Below are 24,446 nucleotides of genomic sequence, written 5' to 3'. Positions count from 1 at the left end.
GGATGATGACAAGGGGATGATGACAAGGGGATGATGAAGGGGGGATGTGGGATGATGACAAGGGGATGATGACAAGGGGATGATGACAAGGGGATGATGAAGGGGGGTGTGGGATGATGACAAGGGGATGATGAAGGGGGGGTGTGGGATGATGACAAGGGGATGATGACAAGGGGATGATGAAGGGGGGTATGGGATAATGACAAGGGGATGATGAAGGGGGGTGTGGGATGATGACAAGGGGATGATGAAGGGGGGGTGTGGGATGATGACAAGGGGATGATGACTAGGGGATGATGAAGGGGGGGTGTGGGATGATGACAGGCAGTGATGATGAAGGGGGGATGATGACAGGCGGTGATGATGAAAGGGGGATGATGACAGGGTGATGATGACAGGGTGATGATGATGAGGGTGTTAATGACGGGGGTCTGGATGATGACAGGGGGGGATGATGTATTTCCCACCCTAGGCTTATACTCGAGTCAATAAGTTTTCCTGGGATTTTGGGGTGAAATTAGGGGCCTCGGCTTATATTCGGGTCGGCTTATACTCGAGTATATACGGTACTAAGTTTTCCCTTTTCATTTTAATTTTCCATATTTTGACCCCAATGTACCAAGTCCAGAGTACATTGCAAATTTCAACCCCATAAAATCACTAAATTGTCCAAAAAACTCTTTCATTAAAAAAATAAACCTGAGAAGACCTCTGGGGGTATTTTTTCCCAAAATGGGTCATGGGTCACTGAGTGGGTCATGGGTCATCGGGGACTTTTTTATGTTGCCTCAAATGCGCAGCACTCCATCTCCACCTGAGCGGGGTGCGCATTTGAGGCAACAGGTTAGGGACGGCCAAACACATCACATTTCCAGAATGATGATTTAGATCATAGGGTTTGAGGTGGGCATATTTTTTAGTTTTGGCTATGCTCTGGGTCATCATTCTGGGAACATAATCTGTTTTATAATTTTATGTCCCACTGTACCCCATTTTAGTTATTTAGTGTACCCCAGATATTTACCCCATGTAATGCCCCTTGAGGGGGGGTCCCGCTGTTCTGGCTCCATTGGCAGCAATACAAAAGCTCAAGGACCCTGACTGCCCTCCTGCTCCTCCAAAACCTGGTGTGCACCCTCAGAGCTGCTTACATCAAGATATGAGGTATGTCCTTACTCCAAATAAATGTATCTACAAATTTACGATGACATTTTCTCCTTTTACCACTTGCGAAAATGAAAAATTTGGGGTAACCCCAGCATTTTAATGTAAAAAAATCTAAATCTCACATCCCACTTAATGAACATTTATCAAACACCTGTGAGGTTTTAAGACTCACTATACCCCTTGTTATGTTCCTTGAGGGGTGAAGTGTCCAAATTAGTATGCCATGTGTTTTTTTTTTTGCTGTTCTGGCACAATAGGGGCTTCCTAAATGCGACATCCCCCCCCCCCCATTTCAGCAAAATTTCCATACTCAGAAGAGATGGGGTTACAAATTTTGGGGGGCATTTTCTCCTATTACCTCTTGTAAAAAAGTAAAACTTGGGGGAAAACCAGCATTTTAGTGAAAAAAAAAATTATTTACACATCCAACTTTAACGAAAAGTTGTCAAACACTTGTGGGGCGTTAAAGCTCACTGTACCCCTTTTTACGTTTCTTAAGGGGTGTTTTTTTCCAAAATAGTATGCCATTTGTTTTGTTTTTTTTGCTGTCCTGGCACCATTGGGGATTCCTAAATGTGACATGCCCCCCAAAAACTATTTCAGAAAAATTTGCTTTCCAAAATCCAAATGTAACTCCTTCTCTTCTGGACCCTGTAGTGCGCCTGCAGTGCACTTGACGTCCACACATGGTGTATTTCCATACTCAGAAGAGATGGGGTTACAAATTTTGTGGGGCATTTTCTCCTATTACCCCTTGTAAAAAAAAAGTTAAATTTGGGGCTAAACCAGCATTTTAATGAAAAAAAAAATTCATTTACACATCCAACTTTAAGGAAAAGAACACCTGTCGGGCGTTAAAGCTCACTGTACCCCTTGTTACGTTCCTTAAGGGGTGTAGTTTCCAAAATAGTATGCCATGTGGGGGGGGGGGGGGTTGCTGTCCTGGCACCATAGGGGCTTCCTAAATGTGACATGCCCCCCAAAAACTATTTCAGAAAAATTTGCTTTCCAAAATCCAAATGTGGCTCCTTCTCTTCTGAGCATTGTAGTGTGCCCGCAGTGCACTTGACGTCCACACATGGGGTATTTCCATACTCAGAAGAGATGGGGTTACAAATTTTGGGGGGCATTTTCTCCTATTACCTCTTGTAAAAAAGTAAAATTTGGGGGAAAACCAGCATTTTAGTGAAAAAAAAATGTATTTACACATCCAACTTTAACGAAAAGTCGTCAAACACCTGTGGGGCGTTAAAGCTCACTGGACCCCTTGTTACGTTCCTTAGGGGGTGTAGTTTCCAAAATAGAATGCCATGTGGGGGGGGGGGGGGTTGCTGTCCAGGCACCATAGGGGCTTCCTATATGTGACATGCCCCCCAAAAACAATTTCAGAAAAATTTGCTTTCCAAAATCCAAATGTGACTCCTTCTCTTCCGGGCCCTGTAGTGCGCCAGCAGTGCACTTGACGTCCACACATGTTGTATTTCCATACTCAGAAGAGATGGGGTTACAAATTTTGTGGGGCATTTTTTCCTATTACCCCTTGTAAAAAAAAAAATTGGGGAGAAAACCAGCATTTTAATGAAAAAAAAAAAATCATTTACACATCCAACTTTAACGAAAAGAACACCTGTGGGGCGTTAAAGCTCACTGTACCCCTTGTTACGTTTCTTAAGGGGTGTAGTTTCCAAAATAGTATGCCATGTGGGGGGGTTCCTGTCCTGGCACCATAGGGGCTTCCTAAATGTGACATGCCCCCCAAAAACTATTTCAGAAAAATTTGCTTTCCAAAATCCAAATGTGACTCCTTCTCTTCTGAGCATTGTAGTGTGCCCGCAGTGCACTTGACGTCCACACATGGGGTATTTCCATACTCAGAAGAGATGGGGTTACAAATTTTGGGGGATATTTTCTCCTATTATCTCTTGTAAAAAAGTAAAATTTGGGGGAAAACCAGCATTTTAGTGAAAAAAAAAATGTATTTACACATCCAACTTTAACGAAAAGTTGTCAAACACCTGTGGGGCATTAAAGCTCACTGTACCCCTTTTTACGTTCCTTAAGGGGTGTAGTTTCCAAAATAGTATGCCATTTGTTTTTTGTTTTTTGCTGTCCTGGCACCATAGGGGCTTCCTAAATGTGACATGCCCCCAAAAACAATTTTGTTTTGTTTTTTGTCATTTTCTCCTATTACCCCTTGTAAAAAAGTAAAATTTGGGAGGAAACCAGCATTTTAGTGAAAAAGATAAATTAATTTACACATCCAACTTTAACGAAAAGTCGTCAAACACCTGTGGGGCGTTAAAGCTCACTGTACCCCTTGTTACGTTCCTTAGGGGGTGTAGTTTCCAAAATAGTATGCCATGTGGGGGGGGGGTTGCTGTCCAGGCACCATAGGGGCTTCCTATATGTGACATGCCCCCCAAAAACAATTTCAGAAAAATTTGCTTTCCAAAATCCAAATGTGACTCCTCTTCTGAGCATTGTAGTGCGCCCACAGTGCACTTGACGTCCACACATGGGGTATTTCCATACTCAGAAGAGATGGGGTTACAAATTTTGGGGGGCATTTTCTCCTATTACCCCTTGTAAAAAAGTAAAATTTGGGGGAAAACCAGCATTTTAGTGAAAAAAAATCATTTGCACATCCAACTTTAACGAAAAGTCATCAAACACCTGTGGGGTGTTAAGGCTCACTGGACCCCTTGTTACATTCCTTAAGGGATGTAGTTTGCAAAATAATATGCCATGTGGGGAGGTTTTTGCTGTCCTGGCACCATAGGGGCTTCCTAAATGTGACATGCCCCCCAAAAACCATTTCAGAAAAACTCACTCTCCAAAATTCCATTGCTGCTCCTTCCCTTCTGAGCCCTCTAGTGCACCCGCCGAACACTTGACATACACATATGAGGTATTTCCTTACTCGAGAGAAATTGGGTTACAAATTTTGAGACAATGTTTTTCCTTTTACCCCTTGTAAAAATTCAAAAACTGGGTCTAAAAGAACATGCAAGTGTAAAAAATTAAGATTTTGAATTTTCTCCTTCACTTTGCTGCTTTTCCTGTGAAACACCTAAAGGGTTAACACACTTACTGAATGTCATTTTGAATACTTTGAGGGGTGCAGTTTTTATAATGGGGTCAGTTGTGGGGTATTTCTAATATGAAGGCCCCTCAAATCCACTTCAAACCTGAACTGGTCCCTGAAAAATTCTGATTTTGAAAATCTTGTGAAAAATTTTATACTATACTTTGAAGCCCTCTGATGTCTTCCAAAAGTAAAAACGTGTCAACTTTATGATGCAAACATAAAGTAGACATATTGTGTTTGTGAATCAAAATATACTTTATTTGGAATACCTATTTTCCTTACAAGCATTCAAAGTTAGAAAAATGCAAAATTTTCAATTTTTTCATCAAATTTTGGAATTTTTCACCAAGAAATGATGCAAATATCGACACACTTTTACCAATAACATAAAGTAGAATATGTCACGAAAAAACATTCTCGGAACCAGAATGAAAGGTAAAAGCATCCCAGAGTTATTAATGCTTAACCCCTTAAGGACCCAGCCAATTTTCACTGTAGGACCCGGCCATTTTTTGAATATCTGACCACTTTCACTTTAAGCATTAATAACTCTGGGATGCTTTTACCTTTCATTCTGATTCCGAGATAGTTTTTTCGTGACATATTCTACTTTATGTTAGTGGTAAAATTTTGTTGATACTTGCATCGTTTCTTGCTGAAAAATTCCCAAATTTGATGAAAAAATTGAAAATTTTGCATTTTTTAACTTTGAAGCTCTCTGCTTATAAGGAAAATGAATATTCCAAATAAATTATATATTGATTCACATATACAACATGTCTACTTTATGATTGCATCATAAAGTTGACATGTTTTTACTTTTATAAGACATCAGAGGCTTCAAGGTATAGCAGCAATTTTCCAATTTTTCTCAAAATTTTCAAAATCGAAATTTTTCAGGGACCAGTTCTGTTTTGAAGTGGATTTGAAGAATATATTATTATATTAGAAATGCCCCACAAATGACCCCATTATAAAAACTGCACCCCTCAAAGTATTCAAAATGACATTCAAAAGGTTTGTTAACCCTTTAGGTGTTTCACAGGAATAGCAGCAAATTGAAGGAGAAAATTCAAAATCTTCATTTTTTTTTTTTACAAGGGGTAAAAGGAGAGAAATCTTCCTAAAATGTGTAACCCAATTTATCTCGATTAAGGAAATACCTCATATGTGTATGTCAATTGTTCGGCGGGTGCACTAGAGGGCTCAGAAGGGAAGGAGCGACAGAGGGATTTTGGAGAGTACGTTTTTCTGAAATGGTTTTTGGGGGCATGTTGCATTTACGAAACCCCCATGGTGTCAGGACTGCAAAAAAAAAAACACATGGTATAATATTTTGGAAACTACACCCCTCAAGGAACGTAACAAGGGGTTCAGTGAGCCTTAACACCCCACAGGGGTTTCATGACTTTTCGTTAAATTTGGACGTGTAAATTATTTTCTTTTTTTTCCACAAAAATTCTAGTTTTCCCCCAAATTTTTAATTTTTACAAGGGTTAATAGGAGAAAATGCCCCCCAAAATTTGTAACCCCATCTCTTCTGGGTATGGAAACACCACATATGTGGAGGTCAAGTGCACTGCGGGCGGGCGCACTACAATGCTCAAAAGAGAAGGAGTCATATTTGGCTTTTGCAAATCAAATTTTGCAGAAATGGTTTTGGGGGGCATGTCCCATTTAGGAAGCCCCTATGGTGCCAGGACAGCAAAAAAACAACAACATGGCATACTATTTTGGAAACTACACCCCTCAAGGAACGTAACAAGGGGTACAGTGAGCCTAAACACCCCACAGGTGTTTCACAACTTTTCGTTAAAGTTGGATGTGTAAATCATTATTATTATTTTTTTCTTCACTAAAATGCTAGTTTTTCCCCAAATTTTACATTTTTACAAGGGGTAATAGGAGAAAATACCCTCCAAAATTTGTAACCCCATCTCTTCTGAGTTTGGAAACACCCCATATGTGGATGTCAAGTGCTCTGTTTTTGCACTACAATGCTCAGAAGAGAAGGAGTCATATTTGGCTTTTGCAAATCTAATTTTGCTGAAATGGTTTTGGGGGGGCATGTCCCATTTAGGAAGCCCCTGTGGTGCCAGGACAGCAAGAAAAAAAAACACATGGCATACTATTTTGCAAACTACACCCCTCAAGGAACGTAACAAGGGGTACAGTGAGCCTTTACACACCACAGGTGTTTGATGACTTTGGATGTGTAAATGAATTATTTTTTTTTTACTAAAATGCTGTTTTTCCTAAAATTTTACATTTTTACAAGGTGTAATAGGAGAAAATGTCCCCCAAAATGTGTAACCACAACTCTTCTGAGTATGGAAGTACCCCATGTGTGGATTTCAAGGCCTCTGCTGGTGTGTAGTGAGTGCTTGGTGTAACTATGTATAACGGTGTGTGATTAGTAATCACACACCGTTATGTGAGCAAAAAACAAACAAACGCTGCGGCCCAAAAAAAAAGGGGGGCCCGGGTCACGCTAAAAAAAGATGAGGTGTTCTCTTGAGCCCTATTAGGGGGTCAGGGGGGGGTTTATTTTTTTTTTACTTTTTTTTAAACTTTTTTTTTAAACTTTATTACATGGATTTCCCTGCCTTTCCCTCTGGTTGATTCTGTCCCTGATCTAGGGAATCTTCGGGTCTCCTGAGGCGATCCGATGGGGGCGGAGGGTCCCTGGCTCCTCTTGCAGCTCTGACCGCTGACTGAACCCAGCTAATGGTCAGCGCTGCAGAGCATGCCGTTTAACCCCTCCCCTGCCAGCTGCTATTGGCTGGATGATCATCCAGCCAATAGCAGCTCTCCTGGGGGGTGGCGAAATCGCCACCTCCCAATAGATACAGTAGGTGATAGGGGGTGTATTCTACACCCCCGATCACCTTGTATCTCCGGGTCATCGGGTCACACGTGACCCGCAAGACCCGGAATTGCGCAAATCGCAAATGCGATTTCACTTGCGATTTGCGCCGATCGCCAACATGGGGTGGTCTGATGACCCCCCTCGGCATTTGCGCGGGGTGCCTGCTGATTGATATCAGCAGTCACCCCAGTCCGATCCCTGCCCGGCGCGCGGCAGGGACCGGAATTCCCACGGGCGTACCTGTACGCCCTGGGTCCTTAAGACCCAGGTACAGAAGGCGTATGCATACGCCCTAGGTCCTGTACGGGTTAAAGTGAAAGTGGTCAGATGTGCAAAAAAACGCTCTGGTCCTACAGTGAAAAATGGCCTGGTCCTTAAGGGGTTAAATATGGGGTTCACTATTGCCATTTGGTATGAATGAGTTTGCAAGTTTTACCAAGGTTTGCAGCCACCAATGAAAAAATCCAGTGCAGTTTAATTTCCCATGGATATTTTCAGTCAAGCTTGTTGAGGAAATGGTTAAAATGATCTAATATGTTTTATTTTTATTTTCCAGCCATCTAAAATCCTTGTGTATTATAAGCTTTATAATCATCCTTTTTGAGCCATTTTATGTATTGACTTATAAGAAAAAAACTTTAAAAAATGCATCAATCTGCCCTGTATGTACCTGACCTAAAGATTAGCTACTCTACCCAATCCCAGCTATGTCATAAATACAAAAATGAACACAACTATAGTGAAATGTAATATTCGAATTCTGACAGATGTGACGTCTGTATTTTTTATTCTTTAATCTAACAATTTCCCAACTCTTTAATGCTACAGCTTTAATTTGTGCTTTGTTACATTGTATACATATATTTTAGATTATTATATTGTCTTTCTTTTGGCAGTGAAGGAGTTAGCATTTCATGCACTGCAACGTTTTATATTATACTCATAAGCTGGAAGGTTGTTTTGTTAAGTCGATTCTGCTAACGGAATTGATCTTATCTCCACAGCCCTATATGTTGTCAAAGTCACTTTATGCTACCACTTCAAAGTGCTGCACATCCACTTTAACAGACGTATTGTTCTCCTCTCACACTAGACAATTCGACATATAGAGTTTTGAAACGTCAATATATTTTTAATTTTTTAATACTGGTAACTTAAAATTACAGCTGAAGATGCAGAATTATACTGTTATATATTATTTATTATGTATTATATATACGGTTATATATTATTTTTCCAATATCTAGCATTTATCTCTAGGCTTAAAAGGGGGGTTACATGGGTATAACGATTACGAAAATTATAATGTACCCTTATTATATAATATCCAAGAGTATTTTAGCAGTGGTCATTTCCTGTGGTGTTACTATTCTACCTAAACTAATGTAGGTCATATACCCTGGTGTGATTTTGCTGTGTAGGATGAAGATCAGTTACAGTGGTACTATTCTGCTAAGTAGCACATTGGAGGTCCTGATTGGGTAAATTTGGTTTGCATGAGAATGAAGGTCATTTGTGGCAACATTACATGAATATAAAGGTCATTTGTGTCATTTGCACATTGGCAGCAGTGTTATTATCCTATATAGGAAATGTGTGTTTTACTTTATGTTATTGAATATGTTGGAAAACAAATACAGTTTGCACTGATCTTATATGGTAGTGTGGACGAAGGCATCATTAACAGTGATGTTATTTGTTACAGAAGATAATGAAGGTTATTTACAGTCATAGGCCCACATTTATCATTGCAGTGCAATGAAGCATTTTTTTACACCTTTTTTTTTTGTGTTCTGGTAATATGTAGGAGCACCAAATTTATTAAAAGGTAAAAGAGCTTTGATAAATTTTGTGCAGGTCCACATTTTCTGAAATTTCTGTCTACACATACACCAAAAAGCTACACCATGTCTGGGCTGGGTGTAGTTTTAAGCGACTTTTCAGTGGCTTTGCGCCTTTTTTTGCTTCCTTTTACAAAAAGGCGCAATAATAAATCCCTTCCATATCATGTCAGCAGAAATGTGTAAACAAAAAGGGGCAAAAAACGGCGCAAAAAACACTGCTTGCGCCTTTTTTGCCCCTTTTTTAGACACAAAAAACAGTCTAAAGACAATGATAAATGTGGGCCATATTTTCTATTTAGAATACAGACAGTCATTTGCAGTGATATTTGGCTATTAGGGCAATGGTGGTCATTTGCAATTATGTCATTTTTTAATGGTGTTATTTAATCCTTTTGAAAATGTTGGGACTTTTAGAGGTGTCATGTGATGTCTAAAACAATAAGGGTCATTTGCAATGGTATCATTTGATATGTAGGACAATGGAGGTTTGCAGGGGTCCTATTTTATTCCTTGGTCAATAAAGTTATTTTTCAGTGGTGAAAACTAGAGATGAGTGAATTTTTTTAATTCGATTCGGCCGATTCGCCGAATAAAAAAAAATAATATTTCAGTCCAACTTTATTTGCAGCGAATCGCTATTAAAAATGTCTATTTCTGGCCTACAGAGAGCCTCAATAGGGGTGTAAATAGTGTTGCTCGCGAATATTCGCAATTCAAATTTTATTTGCGAATATCGCATATTCGCGAATTCGCGAATATTCACGAATATAGCGCTATGTATTCGTAATTACGAATATTCTTTTTTAAATTTTTTTTATTTTTATTTTTTTCACAGTACACATCACAGTGATCATCCCTCTCTGCTTCCAGCTTATGCTTATGAGACCGGCGTGCGAATTTTCGCATATACGAAAATTTGCGTATGCGAATTTTCGTTTATGCTAATTTTTGTATATGCGAATTTTTGCATATGTTAATTTTCGCACGCGCGAATATTCGCATATGCGAAAATAAAACGAGAATATTACGAATACGCGAATATTCGCGAATATGACGAATATTCGTCCATATATTCGCGAATATTCGCGAATTCGAATATGGCCTATGCCGCTCAACACTAGGTGTAAAACACTTGGCCTTGTTCTAACGCATAGGGTGTGTGCTGGGTTAGTGCAATAATACTGTTATTCAGTATGACATGCAGATCAGAGGCGTCGCTATTAGAATTACTGTCGCAGAGCGGCACAATGACACAGCGTGGAGGTGGCATCAGTATGAGGAGACCATAGAGTGGCTGAATGACACAGCATGGAGGTGGTGGCAGCATGATGAGACCACATAGTGCCTGAATGACACAGCGAGCAGTTGGCAGCAGCATGAGGAGACAATATAGTGGCTGAATGACCCAGCGGGGAGATGGTGGCAGCATCAGGAGACCAGATAGTGGCTGAATGACAAAGCGTGGAGGTGGCAGCAGCATGAGGAGAACATATAGTGGCTGAATGACACAGCCTGGAGTTGGCGGTAGCATGAGGAGACCATATATATTGGCTGAATGATCCAGCGTAGAAGTGGCTGCAGCATGAGGAGACCATATAATGGCTGAATGACACAGCCTGGAGTTGGCGGCAGCATGAGGAGACCATATAGTGGCTGAATGACACAGAATGGAGGTGTCGGCAGCATGAGGAGACCATATAGTGCCTGAATGACACAGCGTGGAGTTGGCGTCAGCATGAGGAGACCATATAGTGGCTGATTGACACAGCCTGGAGTTGGCAGAAGCATGAGAAGACCACATAGTGGCTGAATGACAAAGCGTGGAGGTGTTGGTAGCATGAGGAGACCATATAGTGGCTGGATGACACAGCGTGGAGGTAGCGGCAGCATGAGGAGACCATATAGTTACTGAATGACACAGCGTGAAGGTGGCGGCAGCATGAGGAGACAATATAGTGGATGAATGACACAGCGTGGAGATGGTGGCAGCATGAGGATACCACATAGTGGCTGAATGACACTGCGTGGAGGTGGCGGCAGCATGAGGAGACCATATAGTGGCTGGATGACACAGCGTGGAGGTAGCGGCAGCAGGAGGAGACCATAGAGTTGCTGAATGACACAGTGTGCAGGTGCCGGCAGCATGAGGTGAACATATAGTGGCTGAATGGCACAGTCTGGAGTTGGCGGCAGCATGAGGAGACCACATAGTGGCTGAATAACACAGCCTGGAGGTGGCTGAAGTATCAGAAGACCATATAGTGGCTGAATGACACAGCCTGGAGGTGGCATTAGCATGAGGAGAACATATGGTGGCAGAATGAGACAGCCTGGAGGTGGCAGCAGCAGCATCAGGAGTCCTAAAAGTGACCCGAAGACGAGTGGTGCGGTGGGTGGCAATACCAGTACCCAGTAACGAAGGTGGGTGAAAAAAGGAGAACTTGGCATCAGATGTGCGGCATCAGGCAGGGTTGCAGGATCAGAATAGTAGCTGATTCAGGTAGGCAGAAGAAAACGGTCTCTTTTGTAAAAGTGTTAATGTGCACAATTATTGCTTATATGCATTACGTAAAACTTAACTTTTAATAATATGCTTAGGATAAAATATCTGGACCCAAATTTTTTTTAATCAAACAAAAGGAAAGGTGTGTAAAAAACACCATGTGCCACTTACACCACTAAATATTGATGTGATGCAAAGACCTCTAAAATGTGGAAAGGAACAATGTATAGTCCATTGTAACCGGTGGGGGTAAAAACTTCCCCTGTAAGGCCCTACCCTTGAATCATTAATTCCCTTCTTGGCAAGTGTTATTCGCACTAAAAAGAGCGGCCCCACACAGGAACCTCTCTATATTTCCACCTACAAACACTGCCATTTTCCAGGATTTTTAAGTGGAAATAGAGATTAGTTCCTGTATGGGGTTGACCTTTTTAAGATGAGTAACACTTTCCTCAAAAAGGTGGAAGGAAACAACGCATTGTCCATTGTAGCAGGTGGGGGTAAAAACTTCCCCTGTAAAGCCCTATTCTTGCCCTATTAATTCCCTTCACAGCACGTGTTACTCACCCTAAAAAGGGCGGCCCCACTCAGGAAACTTTCTCTATTTCCGCCTAAAAACCACCCATCTCGCAAAACCTAAACTGTGCTCCACTGTGCCCCTCCCCCTCCTCCAGTTCAGCCCCCCCCAGGGCACATGTGGCTGTGAGATGTAGGCGCCACGTCTCCAGTACTCTGACCAGCCATTGTTTCCAACACGTGTTGTAGTAGATGAAGCAGTTGAATGATGTCGTTCATCCCGTAATCCTGGCAACTGACTAATAATGTGGCTTCCTCAAAGGGCCTGAGCAAACGGCAGGTGTCACGTATGAGCTGCCACTGGTTCACATTAAAGTTACACAGGGGTGTCCCCCTATCCGCTTGGATCATCAAGAAATCGGTGATGGCTTTTCTCTGTTCGGTCCAACATATGGAGGGTGGAATTCCAACAGGTGTAAACGTTGCAAATCAGACTATGTTGTGGGATACCGTTCTGACGCTGCAGCTCAAGGAGGGTGTGCTTTGCGGTGTACGAGTGACTGAAGTGCATGCAAAGTTTCCTTCCCATTGTAAGGATGTCTTGAAAATGGGGGGGACACTTCAGAAACCGCTTGACAACCAGATTGAACATGTGTGCCATGCAGGGCGCATGTCTCAGGCTTCCTTGTCCCAGTGCAGACAAGATGTTCTTCCCATTGTCGGTTACCATGGTTCCCATTTCCAGTTTTCGTGGAGTAAGCCATGATTCAATTTCTTGATGAATGACTTTTAGCAGTTCCTCCCCTGTGTGACCCCATTCGCCAAAGCAAACCATGTGAAGAACAGTGTGATACCGCCTTGCCCTGCACACAGGGTATGCTGGAGGGGCACTGAGACTTGTCCATGCAGTGGAGGCTGAGGACATGGTGGAGGATGGGGAGGCAGAGTCGCACACTGTCACAGCACCAACGGCCTGAGAGCGTGGAGGCAGAAGCAGCGTGACCTGTCCATGTTGCTGTTGCGGCTGTGCATGAACCACATTCACCCAGTGGGCAGTAAAGGACATGTATTGTCCCTGACTGTAGTTACAGCTCCACACGTCAGTGCTGCCTTACACTTTGGTACGCACCGACAAGCTCAAGGACTGGCCCACCTTCTGTTCCACAAAATTGTGCAGAGCTGGTACTGCCTTCTTCGCAAAGAAATGAAGGCTTGGGACTCTCCACTTCGGCTCGGCAAAAGCCATCAGTTCTCTGAGAGAACTCGCCACACCGCTGAGTAGCTGATTTTCCCATCAACAGTCCGCACTGATTGACTGCTGCTGCCGACTCCAGGAGCCCCTGTTCCACTACCTCCTGGGAAGATAGGCTGCCGCAAAGCAGGGTGTCTACCTGGGCACGTTTGGCTCCAGAATTTCCACTTCTGCCACCATGCTGATTGCCAACCATGCTACCACTTTGCTGGCTCAGCTGCTGCCTCATGGGCAACCTGCAACCCTCTTCTCCTGATGATGATGAAGCCCCTTCTGCACCCGGCTCTCAAGTGCGATCGGCTTCATCATCATCGAGTTGTGTCTGCACGCCACTGATGTCCTAATCAGGTTCCTCAACAGTGTCTGCTTCAGGAGCCTGAATGCTTACAACACCACCTCCCACGCCACTCTCCTCAACTTGCCAGCCTAGCGTAGGAAGCAGCGTATATATCTCCTCCACTTCTTGGCTGGGCAGTAGCTGCTGACTGTCCTCAAGTAGATCGTCCTCACTAAATAGTGGAGCTGAACCCACAGCATAAGAATCTTCTGTGGAGGAGGAAACAGCATAGGACAGAGTCAATGGGAGGACAGGGAACGCTCCCGTAGGTATGTGGTATACACTTGAGTGGAGGACAATGCGGGGAGGACAATGAAGACAATGCGCTCCAGTACGCTTAAAACAGTATTTTTCAACAACACCAGCAGGTGTGTACTTTTGGCTGGCCTTTCTCAGTATCTAGGCCCTTAAGACTTTAACAGGAACAAAATAATACACCACTTAGATGTACGTATGTGGTATGCACTTATGAGAGGAGGACAATGTGCTCCAGTATGCTTAAAACAGTATTTGTCTACAACACCAGCAGATGTGTACTTTTGCCTGGCCTTTCACAGTATCTACGCCCTTATGACTTTAACAGGATCTAAATAGTACAACATTTAGATGTACATATGTGGTATGCACTTATAAGGGGGGGGCAATGTGCTCCAGTATGCATAAAACAGTATTTGTCTACAACACCAGGTTTGTACTTTTGCCTGGCCTTTCACAGTATCTAGGCCCTTAAGACTTTAACAGGAACAAAATGGCACACCACTTAGATGTACGCACAGGTTACGCTTAATAGAGCACAATATGCTTTTAGTGCTCTGCTCACCCTAACTGTCTGGCTACTATTAGCTTTTCAGTTGTTGTACTACATCCAAAATTGCACTTTCTCTCTCAATCTCACTCCCTTCCCTATCAGTGCTTCTAGGCTGGATTTGGGCTTGAGGTGAATCGCTGCTGTAAAAAAGCTTTTCTGTGCAACACACATTGCTCTCTGTCCCACTCTGCAATAGAACGCTGAAGTGACTGGGAGGTGAATTGCTGCTGTAAAAATGCTTTTCTGTGCAACACATTGCTGTCTCTCTCTCTCTCTGCAATAAAAGGCTGAAGTTACTGGCCGCAAGGTGGCTGCCGATTATATAGGGCCGGAACATCACAGGGGTGGTTGGCTGCTGATAGGCTGCATGTGATTCAGGGTCATCCCACCGACCCTTGTACCCACCTTCCCAGGATTCCTTGATCCATGTCGTCACACGTGGTTCCACCATTTTAGCTGCCCTGGAGTCTGGACCGCACTAAATAGAGTTTAATATAGCGATTTGCGCAATCGAATCACCGCGGTATTCGCGTCCATTGCAAATCTAATTTTTCCGGAAATTCGTAACAAACTCGTATTAATCAGATTTGATTCACTCATCCCTAGTGAGAACTGGTATGTGAGAATGTAGAATGTATGTGTTAGTTTACTATAGTGCAAAATATGTTTTAAATATGTCAGCATAGATAAGTATGGTATATATAGAGCTCATGTCTTCAAAAGGTAAATGCCATGTTTTAAAATTCATACAAGGTCATTTAGGGAAACAAGGGGACATAAAGAAGTAGAAAGGTGTGGATTAGTACTTCTTCAATGTATTTTTATCAGTATTTTAACATCATCAACACCACCCATCATTATCATAAAACTGCACAGCTGAAAAGAGATATTTCTAACTTCAACAACACCATGAGATATAGAAGCAATAACAACTGAGCCAAGTCGAATTTTATAAAATATCTATTCAACCATGTAATGCCTGTAAAATCTAGGTCATCCAAGGCCTATTGAGTTTTACCATCTATTTAACATTCTTAATTTAACACCTTGTTTTTTCTTAACACAATGAGACAGTAAGCATGTTCTCTGTGCTATCTTTGATCTAATTTCCCTTGTTACCTTCCTTCAAAGAATGGTGAGAAATCACATAGTGCTAAATCTTGACTCTCCTGCAGCTAAAAGAACATGGTTTTCATATCTCAGGAGTACATCTGTGTTTGTCTTGCTAGGTCATTGGACTAAGTACACTTGTGAGCTTTAGTAGCTGATGGTCAGCAGTAAAAATGTACAGATTTAGCTTTCACTGAGGTTGGAAATCTGCTAGACATAAAAAAGATAAAGACAACCTGTAAAACTACTGACCCTGATAGACAAGTTTAAATATTTTCTCTTAAAATTAAGTCAGTTGAGACTTATAGGAATCAAGGTAGCACATTGAATTGTTAAATCTTGGTAGGTATAAGATGTATTCTTAAAGGTAAAATAGCAAATAGCAGAAAATAAGTGTACTTGGTTTAAAGAATTGAGTTAAAGTGTTAGTAAAATGTGTTACAGTATATCTTGCTATTTAGATATTTCTTGGCTACAATTTATAGTATATATGGATAAAGGTGAATAGCGGACAGACTGGTGATTTATTCCTATCTAGTAATTACAATTCCAAATTAAATAATCTACAATACCTCTACAATAGATGACAACAGAAAAGCAAAGATAGCATAAAAAGACACTGCATACAACAAGGATTGTCATAAGTACTTACAGGACACAAAGACAATACATGCCAGGTTTTGTCTCACTATCACGTAGTAAGTAGCTTCCATCTTTTCCAGCCTCGCATAGAAGTTTTTCTCCATCTTCACGGCTAATGTTCCCATGGTAAACTGAGATATTCTCCATTGTTTACAGATTTTAACCTGAAAAAAGGAAGCTCTTCCTAAATGATTGTAAAGGGAGGTGACTGAAAAGAACATAGATGTAATACCAAAAACCGAATGTGACACTGTAACAGGATCTCAAAAAGGGTGTAAAGTGTGACAAACCCTTTACATCATCTCCTCTCTGAAGAAGATATCTGAGTAATATCTGTGGTACACAGTACACAAGTATGAGATGAAGGAAATTTCCACCCGAGGAATTGATGTGTCATTGAAAGCAATTAGCACATGGATATTATTGCATATTTTGGTATACAGTGGGGCAAAACAGTATTTAGTCAGCCACCAATTGTGCAAGTTCTCCCAGTTAAAAAGAAGAGAGAGATCTGTAATTTTCATCATAGGTATACCTCAACCAGTGACGTAGCTATACAGATCGCAACAGTCGCCATGGCGACCGAGCCCCTGCTCCAGGGGGACCCGCAGGGCCCCCCTTGCCATATTTACTTGATGGTCGGAAATCGCTATCATTACTTAACAGTTAGTGCTGCTGCTGAACGGGAACGTAAGGGAGACCAAATAAGAAAAGGAGGACGGGGGGGGGGGGTAGAAAAGGAGGACGGAGGGGGGGGGGGTATAAAAGGAGGACGGAGGGGGGGTTAGAAAAGGAGGATGGAGGGGGGGTTAGAAAAGGAGGACTGAGAGGGGGGTTTAGAAAAGGAGGACGGAGAAGGAACGGGGGGTTTGAAAAGGAGCATGGAGGAGGACGGGGGGTTGGAAAAAGGAGCATGGAGGATGACAGAGGGGTGAGGGTTGGCAGAGGAGTATAAAGGATCACTGGCGGTGGCAGAGGAGTTTTGTGAATTACGGGGGGAGGGGCAGAAAAGTGTGAAGGAGAAAGCAACAAAGTAGTCTTGGGGAGACTTGGGAACCTGGGGGAAGGGGGGGGGGCAAAGAGGTCTAGAGAAGAAGGAATGAGGGTCTGGGGGAATTAGGGGTCTGAAAAAGAAAGGGTCTAGAGGAGGACTAAGGGATCTGGTGGGAATAAGCTCTTGTCCACACTGCGGACATTCTGCTGCCAGAATTCAGCTGCGGAAATCCGCTTGCAGAAGAGTCCTATTGTTTTCAATGGGATTCTGCTGCTCTGTGCATACTGTGGAATCACTGCATCGGACATTCAGCGGCGCCTGCGGCAAGTGGACATTCTGCTGACTAAATGTCTGCAATGTGGACAAGCCCTTAGGGGTCTAAAGGAGAGGAAAGATGGGTCTGGGGGGACTTAGAGAGTCATTTTCAGGGTCATGATGTCTGGCGAGGTATATTTAGGGGGCACATTGTGTGGCAGGGTTATAATTATTGTTGTCATACAGGGGATGTGGATTTGCTGACAAAGTGAGGATCCAATAATTTCTGGACATCAGACTTGGCAGAGGAAGATGTAGCTGGAAGATGACCTGGCTTCTTGGACAGATGAAGAAGAAAAGGAAAGGGACAGAGAAGACTACTGCTGTGAGTCAAATCATTATTCAGTCTGTCTGTTTCCCATCATTGTTGTAATCACTTTAAGATTTGCAGGGGTTATTGGTCAAACTATACCCCAATCTGCGGCTCTCCAGCTGTTACAAAACTACAACTCCCATAATGTCTGAAGCTCTCCAGGCATGATGGGAGTTGTAGCTTTTGCAACCGCTGGAAAGCCACTTGAACCAAGGTGATTTTCAGACTGTGCAGCCAATTTTATTTTGGTGGGGGGCTGACTGCTGGGACCCCCACCCAAAAGACATGGGCTGCATAGTCTAATATATCCGGGCCTATTTTTGGTCCCAGTCCTGCCCTGCTTGCCACATTAATGGTAGTGTGTTGTGTGAAGCATAGCTGCCCGGCACTTGAAAAGACAACTGACAAGCTGCTTTGTCCAAATCACTCTCCTGGCCAGCCTGCCGCAGCCGGTATGGCCGCTTTTTCCCTTAAGGACAGGGCATGCTGCAAATATACGGCACTGCAGCATGTAACTTTGTGCACAGTGCCGTACATTTGGGGCTCGGCTATGAAGGGAGTGCAGGAGCTTTAAGGTTAGTTTGGGGGCCTAGGGCAACTTTTTGCATCAGGGCCCTGTGGTTTCTAGCTACGCCCCTGACCTCAACTATGAGTGACATAATGAGAAGAAAAAAATTCATAGAATCCATAGAATCACAATTTATTTGCAAATTATGGGGGAAAATAAGTATTTGATCAATAACAAAAGTTCATCTCAATACTTTGTTATATTCCCTTTGTTGGCCATGACAGAGGTCAAAAGTTTTCTGTAATTCTTCACAAGGTTTTCACACATTGTTGCTGGTATATTTGTCCATTCCTCCATGCACATCTCCTCTAGAGCAGTGATGTTTTGGGGCTGTCACTGGGCAACACTGACTTTCAACTGCCTCCAAAGGTTTTCTATGGGGTTGAGATCTGGAGACTGGCTAGGCCACTCCAGGACTTTGAAATGCTTCTTACGAAGCCACTCCTTCGATGTCCGAGCAGTGTGTTTGGGATCATTGTCATGTTTCATCTTCAATACCCTTGCTGATCTTTTGTGGAGCCCCAGATCAAGGGAGATTATCAGTGGTCTTGTATGTCTTCCTTTTTCTAATAATTGCTCCCATAGTTGATTTCTTTACACCAAGCTGCTTGCATATTGTAGATTCGGTCTTCCCAGCCTGGTGCAGGTCTACAATTTTGTTGCTGGTGTCTTTCGACAGCTCCTTGGTCTTGGCCATAGTGGAGTTTGGAGTGGGACTGTTTAAGGTTATGGACAGGTGTCTTTTATACTGATAACAAGCTCAAACAGGTGCCACAGGTAACGAGCAGAGGACAGAGGAGACTCTACAGGAGTTACAGGTCAGTGAGAGCCAGAAATCTTGCTTGTTTGTAGGTGATCAAATACTTATTTTACCAAGGAATTTATCAATTAATTCATTAGAAATCCTACAATGTGATTTCTTGTATTCTTTCCCCCCATTCTGTCTCTCATAGTTGAAGTGTACCTATCATGAAAATACAGGCCTCTCTCATCTTTAAAAGAACTTGCACAATTGATGGCTGACAAAATACTTTTTTGCCCCACTGTATGTTGGCTAGCTGGCAAAACTTTATGGTGACACATGCCCTGATATACCATTTCCGTATTTAATGAGTCTAACCTCTTGGGGACACAAGGCGTATGCATACGCCCTGCATCCCCGATCCTTAATCCCTTAAGGACTGAGCGATTTCACATTTTTGCATTTTCGTTTTTTTCCTCCTTGCATTTAAAAAATCATAACCCTTTCAATTTTGCACCTAAAAATCTGTATTATGGCTTATTTTTTGTGCCACCAATTCTACTTTACAATGACGCTAGTCATTTTACCAAAAATTACACGGCGAAACGAAAACAAAAATTAATTGTGCGACAAACTTGAAGAAGAAATTCCATTTTGTAAATTTTGGGGGCTTCCGTTTCAACACAGTACATTTTTCCATAAAAATGACACCTTATCTTTATTCTGTAGGTCCATACGGTTAAAATGATACCCTACTTATATAGGTTTGATTTTGTATTACTTCAGAAAAAAATCATAAATACATGCAGGAAAATTTATACGTTTAAAATTGTCATATTCTGAGCCCTATAACTTTTTTATTTTTCTGTGTTCAGGGCGCTATGAGGGCTCATTTTTTGCACCGTGATCTGAAGTTTTTAGCGGTACCATTTTTGTTCTGATCAGACTTTTTGATCACTTTTGATTCACTTTTCTGTGGTATAAAAAGTGATCAAAAATGCGTTATTTTGGACTTTGGAATTTTTTTGCGCGTACGCCATTGAAAGTGCAGTTTAAAAAGTAGTATATTTTTATAAGTCGGACATTTTCGCACGCGGTGATACCACATATGTTTATTTTTATTTACACTGTTTTATTTTGTTACTAGGAAATGCCGGGTGATTTAAACTTTTAATTCAGAAGGGAATACCTGAAAGGGTTAACTTTTTTTTACACTTTTTTTTTTTTGCGAGCTCATAGCTCCTATAGGGACCTATGCGCTTGCAATGGCTGATTGCATACACAGATTGTTGCCTTGCCGTTGCATGACAACAAGCTGTGTAATTGGCGGTTGATTGCTTCAGCCTGTAACTCAGGCATGGAGCAATCAATCAGAGCCGGGACGCCGACGGAAGAAGGTAGGGACCTTCTTCTCTCCGGGTAGCTGATCGGGGCATCGCGATTTTATCGCAATGACCCCGATCAGCCCTACTGAGCAGCAGGGAAGCATTCACTTTCACTTTCGATGCGGCGCTCAGCTTTGAGTGCCGCAGCGGAAGGGTTAATAGCGCGTGGCCGAACGATCGCCACGGGTCCTGGCTGTGAATAGGCGCCGGGACCATCCCGCTGTTATAGACAGGGACCGGTCCCGGTGTCTAAAACGGGGTCACGCCGTGACCCCGCATCACACCGGGTCGGTCCCGGCTGCTAGTCATAGCCGGGACACTGGGCTAACAGCGTGCAGCACCGATCGTTGACCGCCGCGGCTGAAAGTGAAAGTAAACGCTTCAGTTGGGCTGTTCCGATCAGCTGGGGCGCAGGCGGAGGTCTCCTTACCTGTCTCCGCCTGCGTCCAATCAGGGTTTGATTGCTCCAGGCCTGAGTTACAGGCTTGAGCAATCGAGCACCTATCTCACTGATCTATGCAAAGCTATGGCTTTGCAGGGATCAGGATAAGAGATCAGTGTGTGCAGTGTTATAGGTCCCTATGGGAGCTATATCACTGCAAAAAAAAAGGGAAAAAAAAGTTAACAAAGGTCATTTAACCCCTTCCCTAATAAAAGTTTAAATCACCCCCCTTTTCCCATTAAAAAATAAAACAAAATAAACATATGTGGTATCGCCGCGTGCGGAAATGTCCAAACTATAAAAATATATCATTAATTAAATCGCACGTTCAATGGCATATGCGCAAAAAAATGCAAAATTCCCAAATAGCGTATTTTTGGTCACTTTTTAGATCATGAAAAAATGAATAAAAAGCGATCAAAAAGTCCAATCAATACAAAAATGGTACCGATAAAAACTTCAGAACACGGCGCAAAAAATTAGCCCTCATACAGGCCCGTATACAGAAAAATAAAAAAGTCATAGGGGTTAGAAGATGAGAATTTTTAACATAGAAATTTTCCTGCATGTAGTTATGATTTTTTTCCGAAGTACGATAATATCCAATCTATATAAGTAGGGTATCATTTTAACCATATGGACTTACAAAATAAAGATAAGGTATTATTTTTACCAAAAAATGCACTGCGTAGAAACGGAAGCCCCCAAAAGTTACAAAATGACATTTTTTTCTTCAATTTTGTCGCACAATTAATTTTTTTTCCGTTTTGCCGTGGATTTTTGGGTAAAATGACTAATTTCACTGCAAATTAGAATTAGTGGTGCAAAAAAATAAGCCATCATATGGAATTTTATGTGCAAAATCAAAAGCGTTATGATTTTTAGAAGGTGATGAGGAAAAAATGAAAATGAAAAAACGCTGAGTCCTTAAGGTGAAAATAGGGTCCCTAAGGGGTTAATGGAATAGACATTGTCTATGCTTGGGTTACATCTCAATATGGGACTCAAATATCAGCCAACTTTTGATAAACCAGCATACAACTCTGGGTACAGAAAAATAAAAATGTTATGGCTCTTGGAATGCGGTGATACAAAAATAAATTTTTTGAAAAGGACTACTGAACAGTTGTATTTTTCATGGCATCACTTTGAGGTACATAAACACAGAGTTTGGTACCAATTTAAATGTAAAAAAAGTTATTCAAACATTTAGTGCAAACTGCTATCTGAATCTCCATACTTTTACATGCAAATTCTTTTATTGCTCTAAACAGTCATATCAATAAAAAATTGCATAAGAAGAAAGCTGATGAGTACAACACTTTGATGGTCTACAGAAATTATGAAAAATATTCAATTTTATATGTTTTAATTCCTAATGTACCCTGACAATAAATCTTCTATACTATAAGCATGGCAATGGCATATTTGTACAATAGGCATCAGGGACACATTATTATTGAATTATTGTTGAATTTAAATTGTTGTTGAATTTCAATGGAATTGGTTGTTTATGTAAGGCTACACTGAAAGAGTGTTCAAAGTTCCATCTGCATGAGAGACAGCATAGAAAAACACTCCACACCACATGCAAATATAATAAAACTATCACCCTTATTTGCTGAATGGTCATTAAGATATAAGGCAGAGATTCAGCATCAAAAAATAACTGTGTAAGGTATTTTAATAAGACAATTTAGACAAGCACTTTGCTTTGTTCTGTTGCCAGTGGTTCCCAAGACTTACCTAAGGAAACAGCATGAACTCTCTTCTACTATGCAGGGATCAGTACAAAGGACAAAATGCCTCTGATGTTTACATGACCAGAGGAGCGTGCATTGGCACTGTCAGATTTTTAGATTTGGTTATTAACAATATTGCACCACTGTGCATCTGAAGAACAAAGGTAGTCGATGACTGTAGTAATTGCAGTACAAGTGGTGCATGCACTCAAAAGAGGAAAGCACACATATCATTGCTATAACTAACCAAATAAATATTAGGGGGAAAAGGCTCAAACCATCTAAAAGATAAATTATAATAATAACTCTGGTGGTGTGGGCTTACTAAGAGGTCAATAATATCACCAGAATTGCACCCATTGACTTGTGCTCTGTTCACATATGCGTTGTTGCTTTTGTCAATTATGTTTATAACAATGTTGTGATCATTGCACAATGATTTCAAATAGAGTTCACTCCTTTTGGGGTTCCGTTTAGTTTTTTCTTAGTTGCAAAGAAGAGAGATGAATGTAGCATTATTCTTGTCATCAAATGGGAAAAGATCAAAGCAGGTAACAAGGAAACTAATGGGAACATCTCCACATGTGTCATTTCATGGAATAGGGTATGGTTTCTTTACTATCAGACTGATAGGATGAGGGCTGATGTTATGACAATACCAAGAGCCAAGTTTAAATGAACACGGTCATCCGGTTCCCCACACTTAACCCAATGCTCTGGGTTATAGTATGGGTGAACAGGAGACTGATAAGGGGTCACTGACTCAATACATACCTTCGGTCTGCATATATGTCCCTCCGAAGATCCGCTTCTATTATCTCTGAATTGCACGTTGAAGGAGGGCCTGCTGGTTCAATATAAATATTCATTGTCGCTGGTCACATGAGTGCTCAGCAGGTGCAAGCGCTCACGTCAGCAGCAACAATGAGTATTTAAATTGATCCAGCGGGGCCCTCCAGCATGCAATTCAGAGATGATAGAAGAGGCTCTTCGGAGGGATATATCTCCGGACCAAAGGTATGTTTTGTAGTCAGTGACCTCTGATCGGTCTCCTGTTCACCCACACTATAACCCAGTGTACTCAGAGCATCACAATGTAGAAGAAACAGTGGGTATTAAGTTCAGATTACTGCATACTATTGCGGAGATGCATGGTTAGAACTGAAGTAAGTAATATAAACTCTGAAATAGACAATAGAGTCCTGCACTCACCGTAACTGTAGTTAATCCATAGTCAGCGAGGCTTGAACACACAGGGAGAGGGAGGCACATGGCGTGGGGGTGCTCAGAGGTTTTGTGTCTGATAGAATGCTCTTCTTCTGGCTTCAATAACATCATCGCACACTGCGTCTATATAAGAGGTGGGTGTCCCGATATCCAAGTGACGTGTATACAGATATAAAAGAAAGACAGAAGAAACAGAAAATCAATAATAGTAGCCAAACTATCTAGTGGAACTATATAGTGTATCTACAGACAAAAATCCAATAATAATAAAAATGGAGACAGATCTATTTTTTCATTCAACCCTGCCGGGCCCTTCGCATTAGGATGCAGGATTCAGCGTTTTATGGCACAAAACCACCGGCAGTCACCTGCCATGAACGTCCCTCTCCCAAGCTTTGCTGACTACATATTAACTACAGTTGCAGTAAGTGCAGGAATATATTGTCTATTTGAGAATGATTATATATTTTGGTTATATGAGATATTTAGGAGATTTGTTGAAACAACTGAATGGCATAGTTGTTGGAAAAATCATCTATCTGATATTTGTGATGTACAATTCCTATATCCCTATATATTTAG

The 24,446-nt window shown here is 41.8% G+C and overlaps 1 protein-coding gene across 2 annotated transcripts in view; it reads right to left on the bottom strand.

Moving 5' to 3' along the window:
* SH2D1A (SH2 domain containing 1A) overlaps positions 1–23,960 on the bottom strand; it is a 56,849-nt gene extending 32,889 nt beyond the window's left edge. Inside the window, exons 1-2 of one of the 2 annotated variants that reach the window (XM_056539448.1) lie at positions 23,850–23,960; positions 16,147–16,300 (exon numbers count right to left, since the gene is read on the bottom strand). In XM_056539448.1, coding sequence (XP_056395423.1) covers positions 16,147–16,283 — 137 coding nt within the window. In that variant the 5' untranslated portion in view covers positions 16,284–16,300; positions 23,850–23,960. Of the gene's footprint in view, positions 1–16,146; positions 16,387–23,849 lie in introns of those variants that run through there. The other variant, XM_056539449.1, reaches the window with a different exon arrangement.
* Between the last annotated feature and the right edge of the window lie 486 nt (positions 23,961–24,446).

Source organism: Hyla sarda, chromosome 9 (assembly GCF_029499605.1).
Source record: "Hyla sarda isolate aHylSar1 chromosome 9, aHylSar1.hap1, whole genome shotgun sequence".
Classification (NCBI taxonomy): domain Eukaryota; kingdom Metazoa; phylum Chordata; class Amphibia; order Anura; family Hylidae; genus Hyla; species Hyla sarda.
This window is presented reverse-complemented; position numbering and strand designations above follow the sequence as displayed.